Source organism: Thermobia domestica, chromosome 3 (genome assembly GCF_964235325.1).
Source record: "Thermobia domestica chromosome 3, izTheDome1.hap1.1, whole genome shotgun sequence".
NCBI lineage: Eukaryota > Metazoa > Arthropoda > Insecta > Zygentoma > Lepismatidae > Thermobia > Thermobia domestica.
In genome coordinates this window covers 188,807,590-188,829,359 of record NC_137456.1, presented here as the reverse complement: position 1 = coordinate 188,829,359, position 21,770 = coordinate 188,807,590, and the positions used below count along the sequence as shown (strand labels likewise).

General features: G+C 34.3%; 1 protein-coding gene across 1 annotated transcript in view; it reads right to left on the bottom strand.

The window, feature by feature from the left end:
- Positions 1–21,770, bottom strand: part of LOC145681559 (bestrophin-4-like) — a 1,326,494-nt gene that overhangs the window by 504,395 nt on the left and 800,329 nt on the right. Inside the window, exon 6 of the mRNA XM_081753197.1 lies at positions 3,934–4,074. Within this exon, the coding sequence (XP_081609323.1) occupies positions 3,934–4,074 (141 nt within the window). The remainder of the gene's footprint in view (positions 1–3,933; positions 4,075–21,770) is intronic.

Sequence of the window (21,770 nt, the reverse complement as noted above, 5' to 3'; positions counted from 1 at the left end):
AATCCTTAATAGCCAATGATAATGCCTGCTTTTCCAGGTTCTCTGGTAAAGTTCTGGCAGCTAAGGCTTGTCTATAAGTTAAGCATTGCGAACCAATAATTGTAGGATTTCAGTCCTTTGTCAGGTTTATAAACCCAGACCGCGAATCTAATATTGCTGGAGCTCCAGCAGTACATATTTCTACAATTATGTACCAAGACAAGTCATTTTCAACAAAAAATACTGATAGTAGAAAAAACATAAAAATCTTTGGACTATATCTGCGAAGGTTTTGAAAACAATTTTCTTTCATTAACTTCTCTTCATTTACGAACCGACAGGACACTATTAAATGACAATACTGAGCTATGTGTGTGGAATCATCATACTGGAAGCCAAAATAATGGAGATTTCTTTAAAAGTATAGCATCCTTTAAATCCAAGGCCATTTCATTAATTCAACATTTCACGGTACTGTCTGAAAGCGATATTTTGCAACTTTTTTCTGCCTTTTCCCCCAAGTCAAATTTCGCTTGCCTTAAGTACGCAAGGTTTGATAAGAGTCTCACCAACAGTATTTGTTTTCTTGCCTTTGGCTATTGGAAGAGAAATTTCATATGATACTTCCACCACCTTCTGATTTTGCTCGTGAAAGGTTCCAGAAGAATCCAACTTCATACGTTTCTGCGAGATTCTTTTTCAGAATAAAAAAAGTATTTAGATTTGTCTTTAAGTGCTGGATGTACCGTTGAAAAATGTTTTGATCGGAAGGGGCGAAGAGTATAATTAGTAAGGACAGCACACAACATACTGTGGTAGTTGAATACCATCTTTTCAACTGCCATTATAATTCACACATACACTGACACAAACAAGAAATTACGAAGTCAATACAACATTCACAAAACCAGAAATTAAAATTCTCAGATCAGAATGTCAACCTGAAAAATTAATGAAACAAACATTAGCTTGTGAATGATTCCAATACTGCAGATATAGAGAATCTGCGTTGTGTTTATTATTCATAAACACAATAATAACACTGTTTAAACAAAAAGGAAAAAGTCCTTTCTCAATTCATCACTAATCAACTTCAAACTAAGTTATTTAGACTTTTCGTATACTAATTGCTAACAATATTGCCGAAAATAAATATCAAATACTACTCTGTTCTCTTTCGACTTTACCTGCAACTCTTCGTTTTTGGCCGTTCGCAGACTACGCGACTTCGTGTGTCGAAGACGCGCGACAGGCTGTATCGTCGCGTCGCTGATATTCGACACATGCCCGCGACGCGATAGACGCTAGGTCTTACTTCACGTGTCGCGGAAATGTGACACTTTTTTCGTCAGAACAAGGGGACAATGCACTTTATATAGTTTGTAATATGTAATTTTTAAATTGCTGTAATACTAAACAATCTGTTATATTCTTTAACGACAAAGTGCAAGCATATCCATAAGGAGTACGTATGTAGACTGAAGTTGGCGGTCCCCCTTGAGCGGCAGACTAAATCCCGGGTCAGTCACTAAGTATAATGCTAATTCGCTACTTACTACATGAGGTATTACCTTCATGCCAAGCGGCCTCTCCTTATAAATTACATTATGGAGTGCCACGAGGCATCGGTGTTATGCCTAAGTGCTTATAAAATATTATTTTTCATATTTTCGTACAGTATGCATTATAAAATTACATATTGGCCTGGGGGATCGCAATTTGTGAATGTGTAAAACATATTTGGGGATATCTTGTCATTGTGAAGCGATAAACAATGTAGTTTTATGTTACAACTTCCACCAAACAGTGCATTGGCTTGGTACAGAATTTTGGAAAATATAAGAAAGAACGAAATGGCAACACCGATACGATTCTTCTCTTTCCATGAATCCTAGTGGAAAGCACAACACACTTTTTCCCATGCTTTCGTCTTTTCAATTCTGTTGCTATAGGAATCAGTGCTGGAGTTCCGTATACTAGGCTGTGGCTGAATTTCTGCAGTGAAAGCGTCTGTGTCAAAAGCTTCCATTGAGCTCAGCTTTGAGAATGAGTACCTGCTTGCTGAAAAGACAAATCGTGGCGTTTTCGCACGTTTTCGATATCGACACACGAACACAGGAAAAAAATTTCACGCGTCTTCGACACACCGAGTCGCGTAGTCCTCGAAAGGCCTTTGAGGGTTATCGGTGTTTGAAAAAAAAATATTAAAAGCGACATTTAAACAATTCACAACTGATTTAGAAGGAACCAAGAATGTATTTGAATTACGATTTTTCATATTTAACTTACAAATATTATAAATGTTATAACAAAGAGGCACTAAATCAAATATTGTGCAAACGCAAAATAACGAATGAGTAAGAACTGTGGTTTTATAAAAAAAAATCTAATAATTATAATAATAATGTACTACAATGATATTCACAAGCCTTACTGGAAATTAATATTAAGCCGTGAGAATAGGATATTTATTATTATTATTATTATTATTATTATTATTATTATTATTATTATTATTATTATTATTATTATTATTATTTGAAGATTAAACATTTGAGGATTTAAAGCTGTGTCTAAAGTTGCAGAAGGGGCCACCAGAATCCACCCCTGGCCAACGAGCAAAAAGGACGAGGGAGACATGAAGTACGCAAGATGTATGAAGGGTTCAATAGGTAAATAAACTTGGGAGCCACTGTTTTAAAGAGTCAGATATTTCTTTTGGAAGAGAGAGAAAGGTTTAGACTGTTCCTACTGGAAATAGATAGTTGCTGATCGGTTGAAATTCGCTTGACTTTGTTTTTAAAAAAATGCCACTATATAAATATGTAAATCGAGAATGTTTATGGGGCAATGCATTGTCTACGTACCTGCTATTGCAATATTTGATGAAGACAGGAGGAATGTTTCTCTATAGATCATCTTAGTCGGGAGTACTTCAAAGTGTGTAATGCTAGCATATTTCAGAATTGCACAAATAAAACGAAACCAAGAGGAAAGTACCTATCAACATCTTTTGTAACTCTTGAAATACAGAATGAGTGTTTTTTAACTTCCGTTCAGTTTTAGCTTTCTGATTTATTTTCATATTTAAACTTACATTTATTTATAAGGGTCTTCGCTACAGCGAAATTAAATTACCGCTAATTTCAGTTTTTCTGTAATATCTTTAAAACAGATAAAAATATCCGAAAAGCAAAAACGTAGTGAACTAGACAATACGATTTTGCATATGATACCGTTATCACAACTCATCTATCTGCTTTCGAGTTGCAACTCTAAATAGATTTAGTATTTTTTGTGGATTCTGTAAACATCGGCATACCAAAAGCAGATAGTGAATTGTGGTAAAGGTGCCACATGCAAAATCGTATTGTCTAGTTCACTACGTTTCTGCTTTTCGAATACTTTTGTTTTGAAGATATTACAGAAAAAACTAAAATTAGCGGTAATTTAATTTCGCTGTAGTTACGACTCTTTAAATTAACAAAGACATTTCCCCCTGATGCCACCCACACTAGGGTAAACCACAGCACCAACATAGTTTGGAAAGTAGATCTGATCGGTCATTTCGTGATAGTTTTCGTAGTCAATTTAGTAAAGAACGACTGATTTTGTGTAAGATATATTGACCAGTGTTATTTTCCCGTAAACACTGAATGTCACATTTCTAAGTTCATTGTTCCTATCGGAATCCGCTTATGAAATAGAATTCCTACCATGGTGAATGAAGCCACACCAAAACCAATATTTAGAAAATAAATTCATTCTTTTGAAATCAAGAATGCTACATTATTAAAATAATAAAAGGAGAAAAAGATTAATTACAAGAGATATGAAGAACGTTGAAGTCTTCTATTCGTAGTACACCTGTCTACAGTAAGATATGAGTAATAACTAGAAAGAAAAATTTGAGCTTACATAAACATAAAATAAAATCTATTTTAAAATTCATACCTGTAAAGTTGTGAAGATTGGAAAATACAAATCTATATCATTTGTTGGACCATATACTGATGATTCATCTCTTTTGATATCAAGCCATTGTCTTCCCATTATACATGTAATGAAAAACGAATAGACTGCCAGAGTTACAACCTACAGCGAAACAATAGAAAATATAATTAAAAATATTAGTGTGCTGTTAATGAGGGAAAGAACACAATTATTAACTGAATAAAATGTGCAAATTACGTTTGTATTGGTTGATTCAGATTAACTGTGCCTTCAAAACCCGCTATGTGCAGTTTTTGCTCAAAATGCTACTTTTACTGAAATAGGGGCATTATGATTATATGAGCATTCATATAAATATCCTAAAGGAATATTGTTCATTTTACAAGTAATTAGTTATAAATAAAGTCCGCCATGTGACGTTGCTGTCAAATTGCTCTTATGATTTTCCGCTAAATGTTCTCAAAACACACAGCTAACTTCATGTTAAAATGGTACAATAGTATGTGCAGTTGCTGCAGGCCGGTACCCCAAAAATGTAGGGGGGCCCGGTTGATGTTAGGGGAGCCCGAACCAATCACGTTATAGTACATCAGCATATTATAGTTCATTTGCCGGACCCCCTAGACCCCCACCTGGATACGGGCCTGCGTTGCTGGACGTAAATGTTTTCTGTTGCGACCTAACAAACAATAAGAACAAGGCACTCGTTTTCTTCATCTTTTTATTTTGAATTTTGCGAATAGTAGTTTTTAATGGCACAGCGAAATTTCGTGTTTGCATTTAAGAGAAATATATGTTTGAGATATCTAAAAGGGATTCTGCATATTGGAGCTCATATAACATTAAATTTAAAATTATTCACCCCTATGCTTTATAGGAATCTCAGGGAGATAATTGCAATCAATATTCACGAATATCATCATCTAGTAGTGTACGCAAGGAGGCTTCGGGGTTATAATCACCGCTGAGGAAGATATAATGTGAAAATGAGTTTTCTCATATTATGCCATATATACAAACACCTAAAATTATATGGAGTTAGGAGTTTGATCCCCCTTACTTGTAGGTCTTCATCAATCATCGAGTGAAAGGTAAAAAGTGTCAAGAGATTATGGACGAAATGAAAAAGATAAATGGAAAGAGAAAGAATTGCAAAGAGGTCATTGCAATAAGATACAGATTAGAGACGGTGATTGAAAAAGAGTATTGAAAAAGATGGAACAATAGTCCTCTTTCTAAGACTCAATACAACATTCTAGTCTCAAGAAAACGAAGGCAGAATCCAGTAGGATTGTCGCTACAAGTGGTACACAATAGAACCGCAAGTGGTCTGCGTAAACTCGTATTCTGTTTTTTCTTGTCAGATGTGGTCGGGCAGGTCATTAGAACGGTAAAGATATATTACCGGTGGTCAGACTGGTTCCTAAAAATGTTGACCGTTAGGTGTAGTTTCTAGAAAAGTTGAGGGACTTGTATATTTATTCTTTCGTTTTTATTAAAGAAAACTCAAAAGAATTATATTCCAAAATATTAAAAACTCGTTGTTATTTATTTATTCTTTCGATTTGATATGTAGCTGATTAGAATACCTATGCAGTGATCAAATTTGTTAGGGATTACTTTTAAAGGAAGCTCAGAGGAATTATATTCCAAAAATACTAAAAAGTATGATCAAATTAATTATTTTTTATTGGATTGTATCCATGGCATACTCATTGGTAATTATTTATTCTTTCGCTTTGATATGAAGCTCATTAGAATAGCTATGATGTGATCATATTAAAAATGGGGAGGGAATAAACTTTATTCATGCAGAACTTGGTTTTATTCATTCGTAATATTAAAACATTACTCGTTTTACGGAGTACGTATACAGAGCATGATTTTGGCATGTCTTTCGCTTGTGAACTCAATAGTCGAACTGAACTTTTCGCGCGCTTTTTGGAAACCTGCTGGGTGATTGTGAAAGATGGCATTGTCGGGTAATGACCTTACAGGTATATGTTAAAACGTGAACACAAATACGAAAGAAGACCGACGGCGCGTCTGGTAGATACCGCAGAATGCCGACGGAGTAATAAAAACATGTTTGGTGTCACGGCGGGTAGACATCACAATGTCGGTGGACAATACAAAAGAAGATTAAGTTGCGGTGGATAAACATTAAGAATACCGATGGGCAATATAAAACAACTTTGTTGCCGCGCGGTGGACATCACAGAATGTGTCGGCGGAGAATACGAAAAAGATTGAGGTTGCGGTAGATAAACATCACAGAATACCGACAGAGTAATAAAAAGAAGTTTGGTGGCGTGGTAGGTGGACATAAGACATTGTCAGATAAGAATACAAAAGAAGTTTGGCGTCACGAATGGTAGAACATGACGCGACACTGAACACGAGTAAAAAAGAACATTTGCATAATGACGGATGATCCTGTTGAAACATGAGGTCGTACTGAACGCAAATACAAAAGAAGATTGTCACATTGATGGAAGAACGTGATGCGATACAGAATGCGAATAGTCACATTGATGGAAGAACGTGATGCGATACAGAATGCGAATAGTCACATTGATGGAAGAACGTGATGCGATACAGAATGCGAATAGAAAGTTAGTTTGGTTGTATTAGTTGCAATCCTTTTATTTTACGTAGATGACATGTGACTGTTTAGTAAATGTTGTGTTTACGCGAATAACAATAATAATGGAATATTGTTGTAATAGAAGATGTAAATGACCATATGAATAACATATTTTCTTTTAAAATCAAGTAGACTATTTATTTGCACACGGACCATGTAAATCTTTTCTTTGTACGTAGATGACAAGTCATTGATTGGTATGGAATATGAATAACATTATTGAGGCAATGTTGCTGTAAGATGGGAATGACCATAGCACAATCTAAATAACATAAATGATGTTTCAAAGAATATTTTGATCAGGAGAATGGTATATGAGAACGTAAATGAAATGTTTTCTCCGCCCATGTAGCTATGAAAATTGTATAGAGAATTGGGAAAGTACATGTGAAAATTTTTCAATTGTAGGAGGAGTGTTTGAAAAAATAGTTTTAAAGTACCACATGATATGACGTCGTTGGTAGTTTTCCTTATATATGGGGTATGAAGAGAAAACTGGTGTTGTATCATCATTGAGTTGTTTGACAGTGAAGTACGACGGAAAATTGTGTTCTGCAAGGAGGTAGACTTGCATTCGTCGTTTGAGTTTGTTGAATCCATTAAAAAGAAAAAGTTTAAACCTATAAGAGAATCTCCGGACTTGTTTATAGAGCAGGATACCTGCTACTTTTCGCCACCTTCTCCAGATATCTTAGAAACTGAAATCATAGATGTGAGAGAGGAGCCAATACTGATTCCTACTTCACCTGTTGGATCAAGAACATCACCATCATTAATACCGCCAACACCATCATCCTCACCAGTACAGGACTATATTCAGCAGCTGCAGCAGCAGCAGTAACATCACAACAAAATTTTAAGTTCCAGCGATAAAGTGGACCCTAGTTGAAGAAGAAAAATCAGCATCTCCCGACCTATTTAATGAAGAAGAGCAGGAAGAAATTCAGCGACTATTTGGCGAATTGGATGACTGCAAATCGGACACATACCGCCAGCAACTGTTTCACCATTGGATTTTAAACCTTCACATCAAAAGCTTCCATCAGATTTGTCTGAGCGGTCCAAAGGTAAAGAGTGGAAGTGCAAGTGTAAATGTGACTTTCTAGATAAAAATGGTGTTAAAGACAGTGTTTCAAACTAGAAAGAAAAAGAGGGTTTTATTTTGTCAATGGTGCAGCTTAAATTATTTTCATCAATTCAGGCACAGGTGCCTTTTCGTGAACACATTAACACTCGAGGCGGAAGATGGTACATTATGACAAACAAAAATGTAAGAAACGAAGTGTATGATGTTTATGTGAGATCGCATTTTAATAGTGAAATATATGAACAGTCGTCCCTATCTTCAGTTGGGGCATGTACATTTAAAACAGTATCACACCACCGTCCCTTAAAAATAATAAAAGAAAGTCTGTCAGTAACAAATTCAACCCGTTTAATTGCTGGTAATATACGTTTATGAACGAAAAACCCTGTTCCTAACTGGTAATTTTTATTTCCTTCCCCGTAAAAGAAAGTAAAATTTTCGGAATCCTCAGATCCATTTCCTTCCCACCTAACTTCCTGAACTCCTACTAGGTCCATCCTATATTTCTCTAACTCACTCGTAACCGATTTTAACGCGCCTGCCTTATAAAGACTACTAATATTCCATGTTCCAAATCTCATGTCCATTTTCTTTTGCTGAGGTCGTGCCAAGTTATCAGTGTCCGAGGCTTTTGTGAATATTTCTGAACAAGTGCTTTTTTTTTCCGGATGAGGTTGTTAGCCCTACCCGAGCCCCCAAGCTGGACGACCACTCCTAGTCGGCTGTCCGCAACTGCTTATTCAGTATATTCGCAGCTAACCTCTATATCTAGAGGCCTTCTCCTCGATCCGCAGCCTGAGCACGCGCCATGTCGTGGTGACAGGAATAACGTTACACGGTTCCTGTCCGCAAAAAAGACGAAGAAGTGGAACGGATATTTGACCAACTCCCGCGATACCATATGAAAATTCTATTGGGTGATTTCAATGCGAAGGTAGGACGAGAGGATATTTTCAAACATATTATAGGGAACGAAAGTCTGCATAAGGAAAGTAATGACAACGGTGTTAGACTCGTGAACTTTGCAACATCCAAAAACGTAATCGTGAAGAGTACAAAATTCCCACATCGCGACGTTCATAAGTATACTTGGACATCACCAGACGGGAAAACACATAATCAAATATATCACGTTTTAGTAGATAGAAGAAGGCAATCTAGCATAATTTATGTCCGGTCGTTTAGAGGGGCTGATTGTGACACAGACCAGTACTTGGTAGCAGCGATAATACGAGAGAGATTATCGTTGATAAAGATAATATTCATTGTCCGAAAACGGAGAGGTTCAATTTAAAGAAATTAGAAGAGAGCCAGGTAAGAGAGGAATACCAGATTGAAGATTCGAATAGATTCTCGGCTTTAGAAGATTCGGAGTGCACTAGTGTTGAGAATACCTGGAATGAAATTAGAGATAGCATTAAAATTTCAGCAAAAGAGAAATTGGGACTCGCGGAAATACGTAGGAACAAACCATGGTTCCACCACGAATGCATTAAACTAGCAGAGAAGAGAAAGCAGGCAAAATTACGCTGGCTACGAAATCCGAATGAAATAACTACACAAAATTTCGCAGATATCAGGTGGGAAACTTATCAAAGAATCGCGATATCAAAGAATCGCGATTTTCTGAAAGCTAGAATTAAGGAACTTGAAGAAGATAGTAAAAATAAAAACATCCGGGACATGTATATGGGAATCAACGAATTTTAAAAAGGCTATCAACCTCGTGCTGATATATTAAAGAAATCTGACGGTACAGTTCTCACTGACATAGATAGCCTCTTAAATAGATGGAAAGACGCTTGCAGGGACATGGGCTTAGAAGTAAATGTAGAGAAAGCTAAATACATAGAATTGCGTCGGTACCGGAATACAGCAAATTATGGATGCGTTAAAATATTAAATAATACCTATGATAAAGTGGATAATTTCAAACATCTAGGATCATATTTACAGGGGAAAATCATATTCACGGAGAAATTAAATATCGACTAAAAGCAGGGAATTCGTGTTACTATTCGGTTCAAAATCTCTTATCGTCGCGAATTCTGTCGAAGAATTTGAAGCTTAAAATATACAAAACGTTAATCATGCCTGTTCTGTATGGCGGCGAAATATGGTCACTTACTCTGAGGGAAGAACATAGACTGAAAGTATTTGAGAACAAGATCCTGAGACGAATATTCGGACCCAAGAGAAACGGGAATGGGGAATGGCGGAAACTTCATAACGAGGAACTACATAATTTATATGGTTTACCCAACATTTTTAGGGTCGTCAAGTTTAGTAGGCTTAGGTGGACGGGTCATGTAGCTAGAATGGAAGAAAGTAGAAACGCTTTCAAAGTCTTGACTGGAAGACCAATCGAAAAACGACTATTAGGAAGACCTAGGCACAGATGGGAGGACAATATTAAGATGGATCTCGCAGAGACTGGAGTACAAAGTAGAAACTGGATGCAGTTAGCTAAGGATAGAAGTCAGTGGAGAGCTTTTGTGAACGCGGCATTGAACCTCCGGGTTCCATAGGCCATAGTTAGTTAATATATGAACAGTTGTATTATGAACAATATGAACAGTTATTAGGAAATCCAGAATATATTAAAGATTTGGTAAATTTACTGTTGGAGAACGAGCGAAGTCAAAGTATTAATCTGTAATTCTCTGTATATATTATCTTGACTTTCATGTTTTGTTTCCTTTCATTCTGTGCATATACATATTATTTTTCTATAGTTGTGCATGCATGTGTCTGTGTGTATTATGAGTGTATAGTTGTACATATTATTTTTTTCTATAGTTATGAGTATTATTATGTTTGCATAGTGGTATATATTATTATTTTTGTATCTGCTTCTATATATTATGTCTTTGTATGGAAATAAATATATTCAAATATCATTTCTTGATTTTTATTTAATAAGAAAACTTTTTCCTAAATAAAAGCTATGATTGGTGTTTTACAAGAAGGTACACAATTATATTTTCCTCTAAGTTTGATAACTGAAGAGTGCTTTTAATTTTCTTGAAATTTCTTTACTATTACTTTGAACTCTTTAAAAGTTTGATGGGTATTTCTTACTTTTTTGAAAATTTTGCATTGAATTATTTAAAAGTTTATATTATACATTTTACAACTATTTTATTTTTCATAATTGAAAACGAATTTTTGCAAGTTCATATTATCGTATTGCAAGTATATTTTTTGGATCCCAATATTTTTAACAACGAATTTCCAAATGAAACGATACAAGATGCAAGCACAGTTTCTGCAAGAAATGAAAATATAACTAAGATGAGCTTCTGATGATCCGATCCAGCAAAATACAAGAAACGAATTACTTACAAGTTCACAAATGAAATTTGTCCCCACTAATTTCTTACGAGAATATAAATAAGAATTAGATTCCAAACGAAACGAAAGAAAACATAAGCTGTTTGTGTAACAAATGAAACGTGAAAGACAAGAAGCGTAGTAACTCAAATTCCACAGCAAACGAACAAATAAAATGATCACGGTCATAGAGTGTTCTGTTAAGAAAAGTAAACAGAGTTTCTGCAAAAATTTTTAACAAGTATTATTGTAAATAATACGAAAAATAAAATAATCACAATCGAAGATTATTCTGATGAGATTCCAACAGGAATCGTACGAACCAAAGTTAACGAGTATCCAATTGAAACGAAAGAAAACAAGCTGAGTTTCTGCAAAAAATGAAAATATAAATAAGATGATCTTCTGATGAAGCAATTCAGCAAAATATAACTACCTTAATATTCTTGCTACTATTTTAATATAACGTATAATAAATAACACGAAAAAAATAAACTGAGTTTGCACAACAAACGAATAAACTAATAGCATTGTTCTTAGGAGTTTACGTAGTAAATATTTTAACAGTACAGAACTATGTTGCTGTAAGAGTATTATTGTAAATAAAACAAATTACTTGTACGTTCGCACCGTAGGTGCTATTACGAGTTTACGAACCAATTAGTTAAGTAGTTTCCATAGGGAGTGAGCGAATAAAATAATCACACTCATCTAGTATTCAGAGATTCTACGTGAAGCGAAATATTTGCAGGTACAAAAGTAGTTTGTTCATCGAATTCTTAATGCGTTCACACAGTGTTCGAGCAAATAATTACGGGATATTAAATAATACGACAGAATAAAATATTCACATTCAAAAACTTAACGCCGACTTTCTATTGGGAAAGGAAAATATAAAAGGAGAAAGTGATCTAGTAATTTTATTTTCTAAACTCTGTAATGTTATAGTGTGATTTGTATTTTATATTCTTAAGTTATAAAATATAGAAATTGTTTCTCACATATACGCACTACAAAACGCAGAAAGTTATTTTTACTCACATACTTACGTTATAAAATGCAGAAACTTATTTTTCACATACATCATAAAATGCAGAAACATGTTTTTACACACACACGTTATAAAAGGCAGAAAGTTACTTTTCACATGCCAACGTTATAAAATGCAAAATGTTTTTCACATACACGAATCATAAAATGCACAAATTGTTTTTAAATACGTTATAAAATGCAAAGTGTTTCTAACGTACGCGAATCATAAAATGCCGATATTTTTCACATACGTGCGTCATAAAATACAAAAACTTATTTTTTCACATACACATGTTAATTGCAAGATTTTTTTTCACACAAACTTTTATGATAATGTAAGACATTTTCACAAAAGAAATTTTAAAAAACACATGTAACGAAATAATAATAATAACAATAATAAGTAATATAAAATGATAAAAATTTTATTTACAAATTTCAATAGGATATATTTTATTTAGAAATACAATTGTGATTTTTAAAATGTTAATATTCCTTGAAATATTGTTTAATACAATCAGTATTTATAATAATATATGTACAACTACATGTTGGACAATTTAATGCTGTGTCTTTTATAAGATTTTTCGTTAATTTACACACATTGTTTCTACTATTTTGTAATGATTAACAGAAGAATTTTTATATTCCATTATTATTATTATTAATTACAAGTTTAAAAATGTATATTATATGGCGATTTTTTGTAAGAATATCTCTGTAATTAGGTGAATGTTGTCTTTGTTTACTAATGTTATGTAATGTATATATAAATGCCCAATCATCAATTTCAATAACACTATGCATTGATACAAATTATTCATATATCATCAAAAGTTTGCACATTTACGATAGCACACCATGTGTTCTACCATATCATATCAGAGTAAAGTAACACATTCATGTTCATCTAAAATAGTACGATTTTCAAAACAAGCGTAACACGAAAGTTTGTTGAGGCTTCCATGTTGCAAAACACAGTAACACATTTATTCACAGAAAAAGAACACTGATATTCGCAATGATCGTACATATTTAGGGAAACACAATGATACTCACACTGATGATTGTTGAAACACATACTTATCCTGTTCAAGATTAATTTCTCTTAAATGAGAAATATGATAATCAGTAAATGTAATCTCCTGATATGTATAGTTAAATATGTTTATAAGATATGGAATAACGTTTCACCTACATATTTGACATGAATTTTCAGATATTGTTTTAATATTTTTTCACGTGTTGATTTCTTAATTAGGAAATTCCACAAAATAGTATTTAATTTTTCATCACTTTCACTTACAGATTTATGCACAGTTTCTTTGTTATTATGATTCGCACAACTTTCACAAAGTGATGGTTCAGAAAATTTATAATTTTCTAGTAATTGTTTTATATAAACTTCACTTACTTCATTAGGAATACAATCACACTTCTCATCATTGAATATTAGAATGTTATTAGAAATTGTATTTTGACCTACTACTTCCTCTTCAAAAGGTATTTCATTTGGATATATGAAATTTCGTTTATACACAGCATCACGTATTATATCTTGTGTGGGATAAATAATCTTAAATTCTTCAGGTTCTTCTTCAGTAATGCCAGCATCATTTGGATGTACAAGAATAATTTTCTTTTGTTTTCAAGTTCGAAACGTTTTTCACGTGGTGAAATATACTTAGACTTTACACATTTACTTTGCAATAAGGAAAGATTGGTTTCAATTTCACCTTTCCTTTTCTTATGAGATGGAGAAGAATGTGTTCTTACATGTTTAACATTACGCAAGTCTATATTTATTTTTCGCGTTATACCAGCTGAAACAGCTAGCTTTTGACTGTACGTCTTAACACCGTGACAATCACTTTATTCGTACTAGTACAAGCACACGCATGCGCAGAATTTATACTCCGAAGGGTACGCTAAAAACAATGCGGACAAAATAAGTATGAATATATTAAAAAGTTTTTCCAATGCAATACTTGTTTACGTATTGATTTACATTGCAAGTATTTTAAGTACAAAAAATTAATTGCGTCTGGCAGAATAAGATCACTTTTTATATTCTGATTGAATATGATAATTTAAGAATCACATTAATTATATACATGATCTTATGAAGATATACTGCGAGAAAACAGATTTTTATTCATACAAATGTAAAACTAATGTATCAATTCAGTATTTGGATGTTACAGCACTATATCCATGAGTAATGTTTCATAACACAATACATATACACAAAGTAAAGAAATATCAAAGGATTGATTCTGACATATACATGTAACAGTAGACATGTACGTGTTATGTTGTGGAAGAAACTAATGTTAACCATTACCAACGCTGTGATATTATGATTAACAGTTACTGTATGCTTATGCGTTACGGCACTCCCACAACAAACAATATAATAAATAAACTGAGTTTTCACAGAAAATGAAATGTCAAAGATAGGAATTCGAACTACTCGTTTCTGAGGTTAGTAATTCAAATAGTCTATTCCGTGAATATGTAAATTCTAGCTGCTGACTCCTGAAACGAAGAAGACAAAGAAAAGTACATTAAAGAATATCATGCATATGAAGACATAAAATAAATCAAGACAATATCAGAACGAACCCGTGCATGAATCATATTGCAAAAATATTCTACAAATCATTGTACGGAAAATGGATGCAAGCATCAGTCATACTGCAGACAAACATTTTTTGACTTACTTACTGTTAGCGCAATACGACGTGCAAAAAGCGGTGCACCTTAGGTGATGAATATTTGATTGTCGCATACAAGAACATCGAGAATGAAAATAGGCCGATAAAGTTTGAAAGGAAATGTTAAAGACATTGGAAGTTTTAAAGCTTTATGACATATTGACAACAGTTTCACTTAATGCAATATTTCACGGACAGTATTATATTTGTCGAAAGCTCAAACTTACAATTGGGTATTACTTAAGAAAAGTAACTAACTAGTGAAGTTCAAGTAAGGTGACATGTTATCGTTTCATTACAAGAATATAATTTCGTTATTACATTTGGCATGCATGGAATTGGTCAAACAAGCTGATGAGCTTATTGATTTGCTTAATTGATTTCGTTATGCTGTTCTCGAGGTCGTGTACTATACAGGACAAGAATAGTTGAAAATTATCATTCCAAGAGGATACGTGTAGCCAACGAAAAATATCATTTGTTGATCGAACTATAGAGACATTTTAAGGGTAGTCAGGATATTATTGTAGCAGAACGTAAATTAGCACTTGATATCTCCGATCTTTATCAGGCAGGATTCTTTTGCATTGGTAAGATACGAAAAGTTCAATTATTTGTGAAAAGTGCAATTATTTGATATTGGCAGGTAAGACAAATGGCTTTTCTATTGAGATCGCAGGTGAACTATTAGTTGATCCTATGATCTTAACAAGATCGGGGCACATCAAATACAATGTATGGTATGGGTGCACCATAATTTGAAATAGTAAAAACTATATTTTGTAATTATACGTACTTCGGGCTAAAGGGAAAAGAAATAAATATTAAGAGCTCGAGTGAAAGGAAATCGAAGACCCTCAATCCTATATCCAGGCACTATTTGATTTTGTAATACGATACTCGTTAAGAGATGTTGATAAGAACACCTTTGTAGGAATAACACTTGAGACTACTGTCACGAAATTGAACAAGCCTCTATATATTTCATGGAAACGCAAATTGGATTCAACCCAGAGACCCTTTCTTTATAGTAGAAAATATCCTCAATAGTAATGAGGAGTTCCTGATTGGTGGTGATGTCATACTTAAGGTGTATTGTCTGCATCTCCAAAAGGGAAAATACGAAATCGATCTATTAGGAAATATATTCCATTGGCTGAATATTTAGAAGACAAACTAATTCCTATGGAGAAGGATCTTTATTTTAGGAATAGCAAAGACTGATAAACTCATTAACAAATGTATGAGTTGAAGAACAGTCCAAGACACTTGTTAAAACCAGCAAGAAACTTATTCAGTAAATTGGAAATAAATGCAGCACATCAAAACGTATACTCTCGAAGTTGTTGAAATCTTGAACAGTACATATCACACGAATATCAAATCTTTGTATACGAAAGCATAATTAATACTTGAGAATTTATTGTGTTATTTCCACACATAAAGAATAGCAAACAGATATTTAGCTTATATGAGGACAAGCATTGCCAATTACTAACCAGTGAAAGTATTCGATTGGTTAGAGAAGGATTTTATAATTCATTCCTGTAGTAGTACAATAAGTCTGGGATTTATTATTTTTAGTAAACATCTTACCAACATCTATTTAGTAAAATTGTTCATTCATTCTTACATTATGAAATTTTATGAGTCACCAACTTCCCCTCAAGATTTATAAACACATATCTGCTATAAAAATAATAATAATAAAATTGTACCAAAGGAGTACCTTCTAATATTTTAATATGGTTTGTACAAAGTTTTTAACTTTGTAATGGGGTTAATTAGTTCTTCTGCAACATTTACCACTCCCCCTTCTAATTATCAGAAAAAAGTTTTAGTATTATTGCAGTGCACTGCACTACACAGTATTTTAAACTTTCTTAGACAATTTCGACAGTAAGATTCAATGGTTATCAGTTTTTTACGATTACAATTTAACTCATACCAATCCTTTTCACACTGTATATTCTAACGATAACCACATCACGACAAAAGCACGTGTCAACTTAACACGTGCTCTTGATTATAAACAACCTAGCAGACAAGAAGCCGACAGGAAAGACACCGAGAAACGCCGAAAGAAGACGAACCTCACGGAAAGACCCAAAGAGGACAGATAAAAGGCGGACCACCGAGGGATCCAGCATCAATCGACCAACTGATCGTACCTACCTTAAGCCCTGAAGGCTGCTATGAAGCTAGGGGTTATCCTAACCACAACTAATCCCTGGAGGCTGCTATGAAGCTTGAAGAGTTATGTTATTCTTAGAACTTTTGTAGACACAAAGGACTTAATTTTATAATAAAATTGGTGAAGGGATACATCTTGGTCCATTATTGACTCTAGCAAAGTCATTACATGGTGATAGGCACCAGAGTTTTGTACGGTGCGCTTTGTTTATTAACTTTTTAACAGGCACAAGGTCAGTATCAAATCTATTTTATCAAAGTTTGATAATTCCTGTACTAGAATACCAAAATTCAGCTAAAATATACATAAATCCTTTCCCTCCCATTTTTCTCTTCCCTTCCTTAAGTGCGATTTATGCCGGAAACTAGATCAGGTAAACATACAGACCAGGAGAGAATAACACGAATATGACAGAGGGTCCATCTAACATATCCTTTAACATGCCACACTTAACTAAGTATGCGGGGCATGTGCACGACGACGCGAACAGGTTTTTCATGTTATTTGACTACATGGCAGCAATGCAAGCATGGTCACCGGCTAAGGAAAAGGAAATTCTATAAATATATTTACAAGACACAGCACTAGATCTCGTATTACAGCTTAAAAATTAAAATCAATTTGATACGATGACCTATTACAATTTAAATCTAAGTTGGTAGCATTATGTAGGCCAAAGGTTCCATCGTATAAAGCAGAACAGGAATTATTCGAGGTACAACAGGGAATGGATAAGTCAATAGACTCATACTTTTTACGTAAGCATACGTAGCAATAAGGCAATTACTACCAGAAGCGACGGAAGAGTAAAAGATCCATCATATATCGTTGGGTTTGCAGAGGGATTTCCTTAATAAAATAGCATTAGAAAGATTGCAACGGTAGAAGCGCTAGAACCTAAATAAAATAGATTGGAAGCCGCTAATGGCCTTCTAAGAAAAAGAGAACATGCAGAGCTATCGCAAAGATTATACATGTTATACGGCCAGAACAATATAGCTAACACGCAGAATGTACCCTATCCTATATCGTATGGCTTACAAACCGAAGTCAATATATCCTGGACAACAGGTATATCACCATACCTATCCTGCACAAACGCTACCTCTCACACAAATAATGCACAGTTATGCACCTGTATATCAACAACAAAGTAATCCTTTCATGGCAATGTCTCAACCCAACACTCAAGATTATCAAACCCCAAGTCAGAAACCCAAGACCATTCTCCCATGAGCAAAATCCTCCACAAACTGTCCTCTCTACCAATAAAATGGCAGAATTGTCGCTGGTGATAGCCCAGACGAATTAGAGAAGTCAACCGAAAAATAGGAACCAGGGAAACAGAAGAAGAAATAACAATAATAATGGGAAGAAAAAGCGGGAATAAGTCCAGAACAATCAGCAAGCTACACCCACGGAAGATCAAATTTTGTTGTGCGCGATATGCCGGAAGCGAGGGCATAGTGCATCTCTGCTACAAGCGTTAAAAAAAAACGCATAAGGCAGCCCCTTGACAAGGGGGCCGATAGTCATCATCACACGGAACGAGGAGACCTAAAAGAAACTGATAAACACTACGAAATTCATGTAATAAAAGAACAATCACGACAATTCGCAGAAAGAAGGGAAAACATTGCCTTAGAGGACGAAAATATCAGGTCGCATTTAACAATTAGAACTAAATTAGGTCTTCATAATGCGATAATTCACACAGGAAGTACGGTGTCCCACTCGCCACACAAGGCCGTTCTCCCTGGGACAAACATAATTCCATTTCAGACAATAATAAACGGAATTTCAGGCAATAACATTCATTTGAACCAAATAGCATTAATAAAACTTAAAGTAGGACAAACAATATTCACTCTTTACTTTAGAGTAATTGACAAGACAATACCAATAATTATAGGAATCGACTTTCTCCAACGTTCGCATTCCACCATCGATTTAAACAAGAATACAATCTCATTCTATTATTCAACTTCGCTACATTTGTACTTCCCTTCTTGTCGCAAAATGCAAGATCAACATTTTCTCTTTCTTTTTTTACTCTCAAAAGTCAATACTCCTTGCAATGTTGAAATACAATGCTTTCTTGTTTCTAGCATCGTCTTTTCAATACGAATACATGAATGCGTAATACGTCATTTTCTCTCCTTGTACAGGATGTTAATAAAATCAGGCTCTTGACAACATTATACAGAGTGACCAGAAATTCACATTCTCTATGTTTTCTTTTTATGAAAGACAAGTCTATCAATTCCAAAACCAATTCTTCTCCTTTCATTTGCTCTCATAATTAATTTATGCCTCATCTTACATAAGTCCCATAACAAAACAAAACTTGACCAATTGGCTAAACATATCTTCACCATTAGGAAGACTCAATTCACTGGCGCCTACTAATACTACGAAAGTGAGACTCCACCGATATAGACTTCTCATACCGGATGAAACATACCCATAGTGACCGACCCTTAATAAACTGGTATTTATTTATTAATTACAGTGATATCATTTCTACCCACTTTCAGGGAAATGATAAACTGCTTTGATCCTGCTAGCTAGAACAGAAATAAAAGTGTTACCATTATATGTATATTTCGCAACAAGTGTTCTTATAGTGATTTTTCAGTATTTTATAGTGCTCAGTGTTTTTTAGTGTTCATAGTGTTTATAATTTCTCAACTTAACACGTGCTCTTGACTATAAACAACCTAGCAGACAAGAAGCCGACAGGAAGGACACCGAGGAACACCGAAAGAAGACGGACCTCATGGAAGGACTCGAAGAGGACAGATAAAAGGCGGACCACCGAGGGACCCAGAATCAGTCGACCAACTGATCGTACCTACCTTAAACCCTAGAGGCTACTATGAAGCTAAGGGGTTATGTTAACCACAACAAATCCCTGGAGGCTGCTATGAAGCTAAGGGCATCACCTTGAATACCATATGTCGTGCGGGCTGCTATGAGCGGAGGTTCCTAAAACGAAATTCTTCGGACTCCCAGAGGCTACACTGAAGCTAAGGAGTTGTCCGTACAGAACACTATAATCTCTAGCCTTGGTCATTGAAGAGATATTTTATTTTAGAACTTTTCTAGACACAAGAGACTTAATTTTATAATAAAATTGGTGAAGGGATACATCTCGGTCCATTATTGACTCTACCAAAGCCATTACAATATGCAACAAACCCACAGATTACCGGCAAGATCATCCAATGAAACACAGTTCTATTAATTTTTTTGGACTTTTTTCAATCATGAATACAATTCATAGTTTTAATCACACTGGTTCCTATTCTGACATTTTGATATATTTTGGAAGAATATTTCTATCAGTTGTTGAAGAAATGTATCATTATGAACTGCTTCATAAAGTACGACCATGCATCTTCTGAAACTGATGGAGAATTTCATCTTGTATGTCCATATCAGTAATAATGCTTATTACATTTGTCTTCAATATATTTTCTTTCTATCTAACAGAATGCACTCATGGTTTATTGAGCCCTGTTTTACACCCTCTACAAAGAAGCAAACTTCTTTTAGCCTCCCACATGTGAAACTTCTTTATTAGACATTGAATGGTTATGTGAATGTTATTGCAGTAACATGTGCACACATCTTTACTATTATCTTCATTAAACATTTTGACTTCTAATCTTCAGCACCCACAAAAAGAAGTAGAAGATTCCTCTATTGAAACAGTTTTTTGAAAATATTGTCTTTTTATGTACATATGCAAAAGTGTGCGAAGAGATACACAATCACACATAGATTTATCCTTTCTTAACTGTGGTATTTACATAGTTTTTAGTGACCTCATTGTAGAACTTTGACCGGACCTTTTGCTGTTTTATTTGGAACAACCATTTAAAACAAGTCTGAACAAGAATTTGATAGTAAATGAAAAACAAATGACCACGAAACTCAGTTTTTTATTTTGTATTACCACTACATTCTTTTATGATTATGAGTTGTACTTGTATTCTTATGTTCAGTTTAAGGCTACTTTTCTAAGATCTATTATATATCTTTTCATCAGGATACTCACATTATTGGTTTCACACAATTGAAAAACTGTTCACCGTATCCAGCTAATTATTTTTTCCATGTATATGTGGTCCTGGGATGAATTCACAGTACATGCTGAATCAATAATGTTATGTTTTAATTTGTTCTCGTTTTAATAAAAAGTGTAGTATAAAAATTTTTAAATGGTCAGCGGAGAGGCCTTTCCAATTTTTGTCTACTAGATTGAACTATACATCCTATACATCCGTCTTCCTATCCTTCGTTTTTACCAGTTTGAACACCCTCTGCTTCCGGCATTGCTTGCAAAACATAATATCCACAGACTACTTCCCGCGTAAAATTCAGCAGAGTTGTCACCAGGAGTCAATAGCTTTTTACTATCGCGGAAAGTATGTACACAGATAACCACAACGAAAAATTCCTGAAAGTAATACTGCTCAAACGCAATAGGCAAGATCAGATTGTAACAAACACTCGTTAAGGTTAAGGACCACGACAATGTTTGTTGGCATTGCATACTGTAGGTTCGTGCATTTAGTGCTTGTGGTTGGGATTCATCATGCATTTCATGGCCAAATCAACTATTTTGCTTTGCTGCAAATACATGCAAATTCTCATACACACTCGATAAATCTCCAAATGCTAATATTGATGACAGTACACTGAACTTTTCATCAATAGATAGATACCGTAACCTTCATAGCTAACATTTCCTTAGATGGTGAAAAGCTCAAAGAAAAAATCTATTTCCTAACAATATTTTATTAGACTGTGCAAATTATA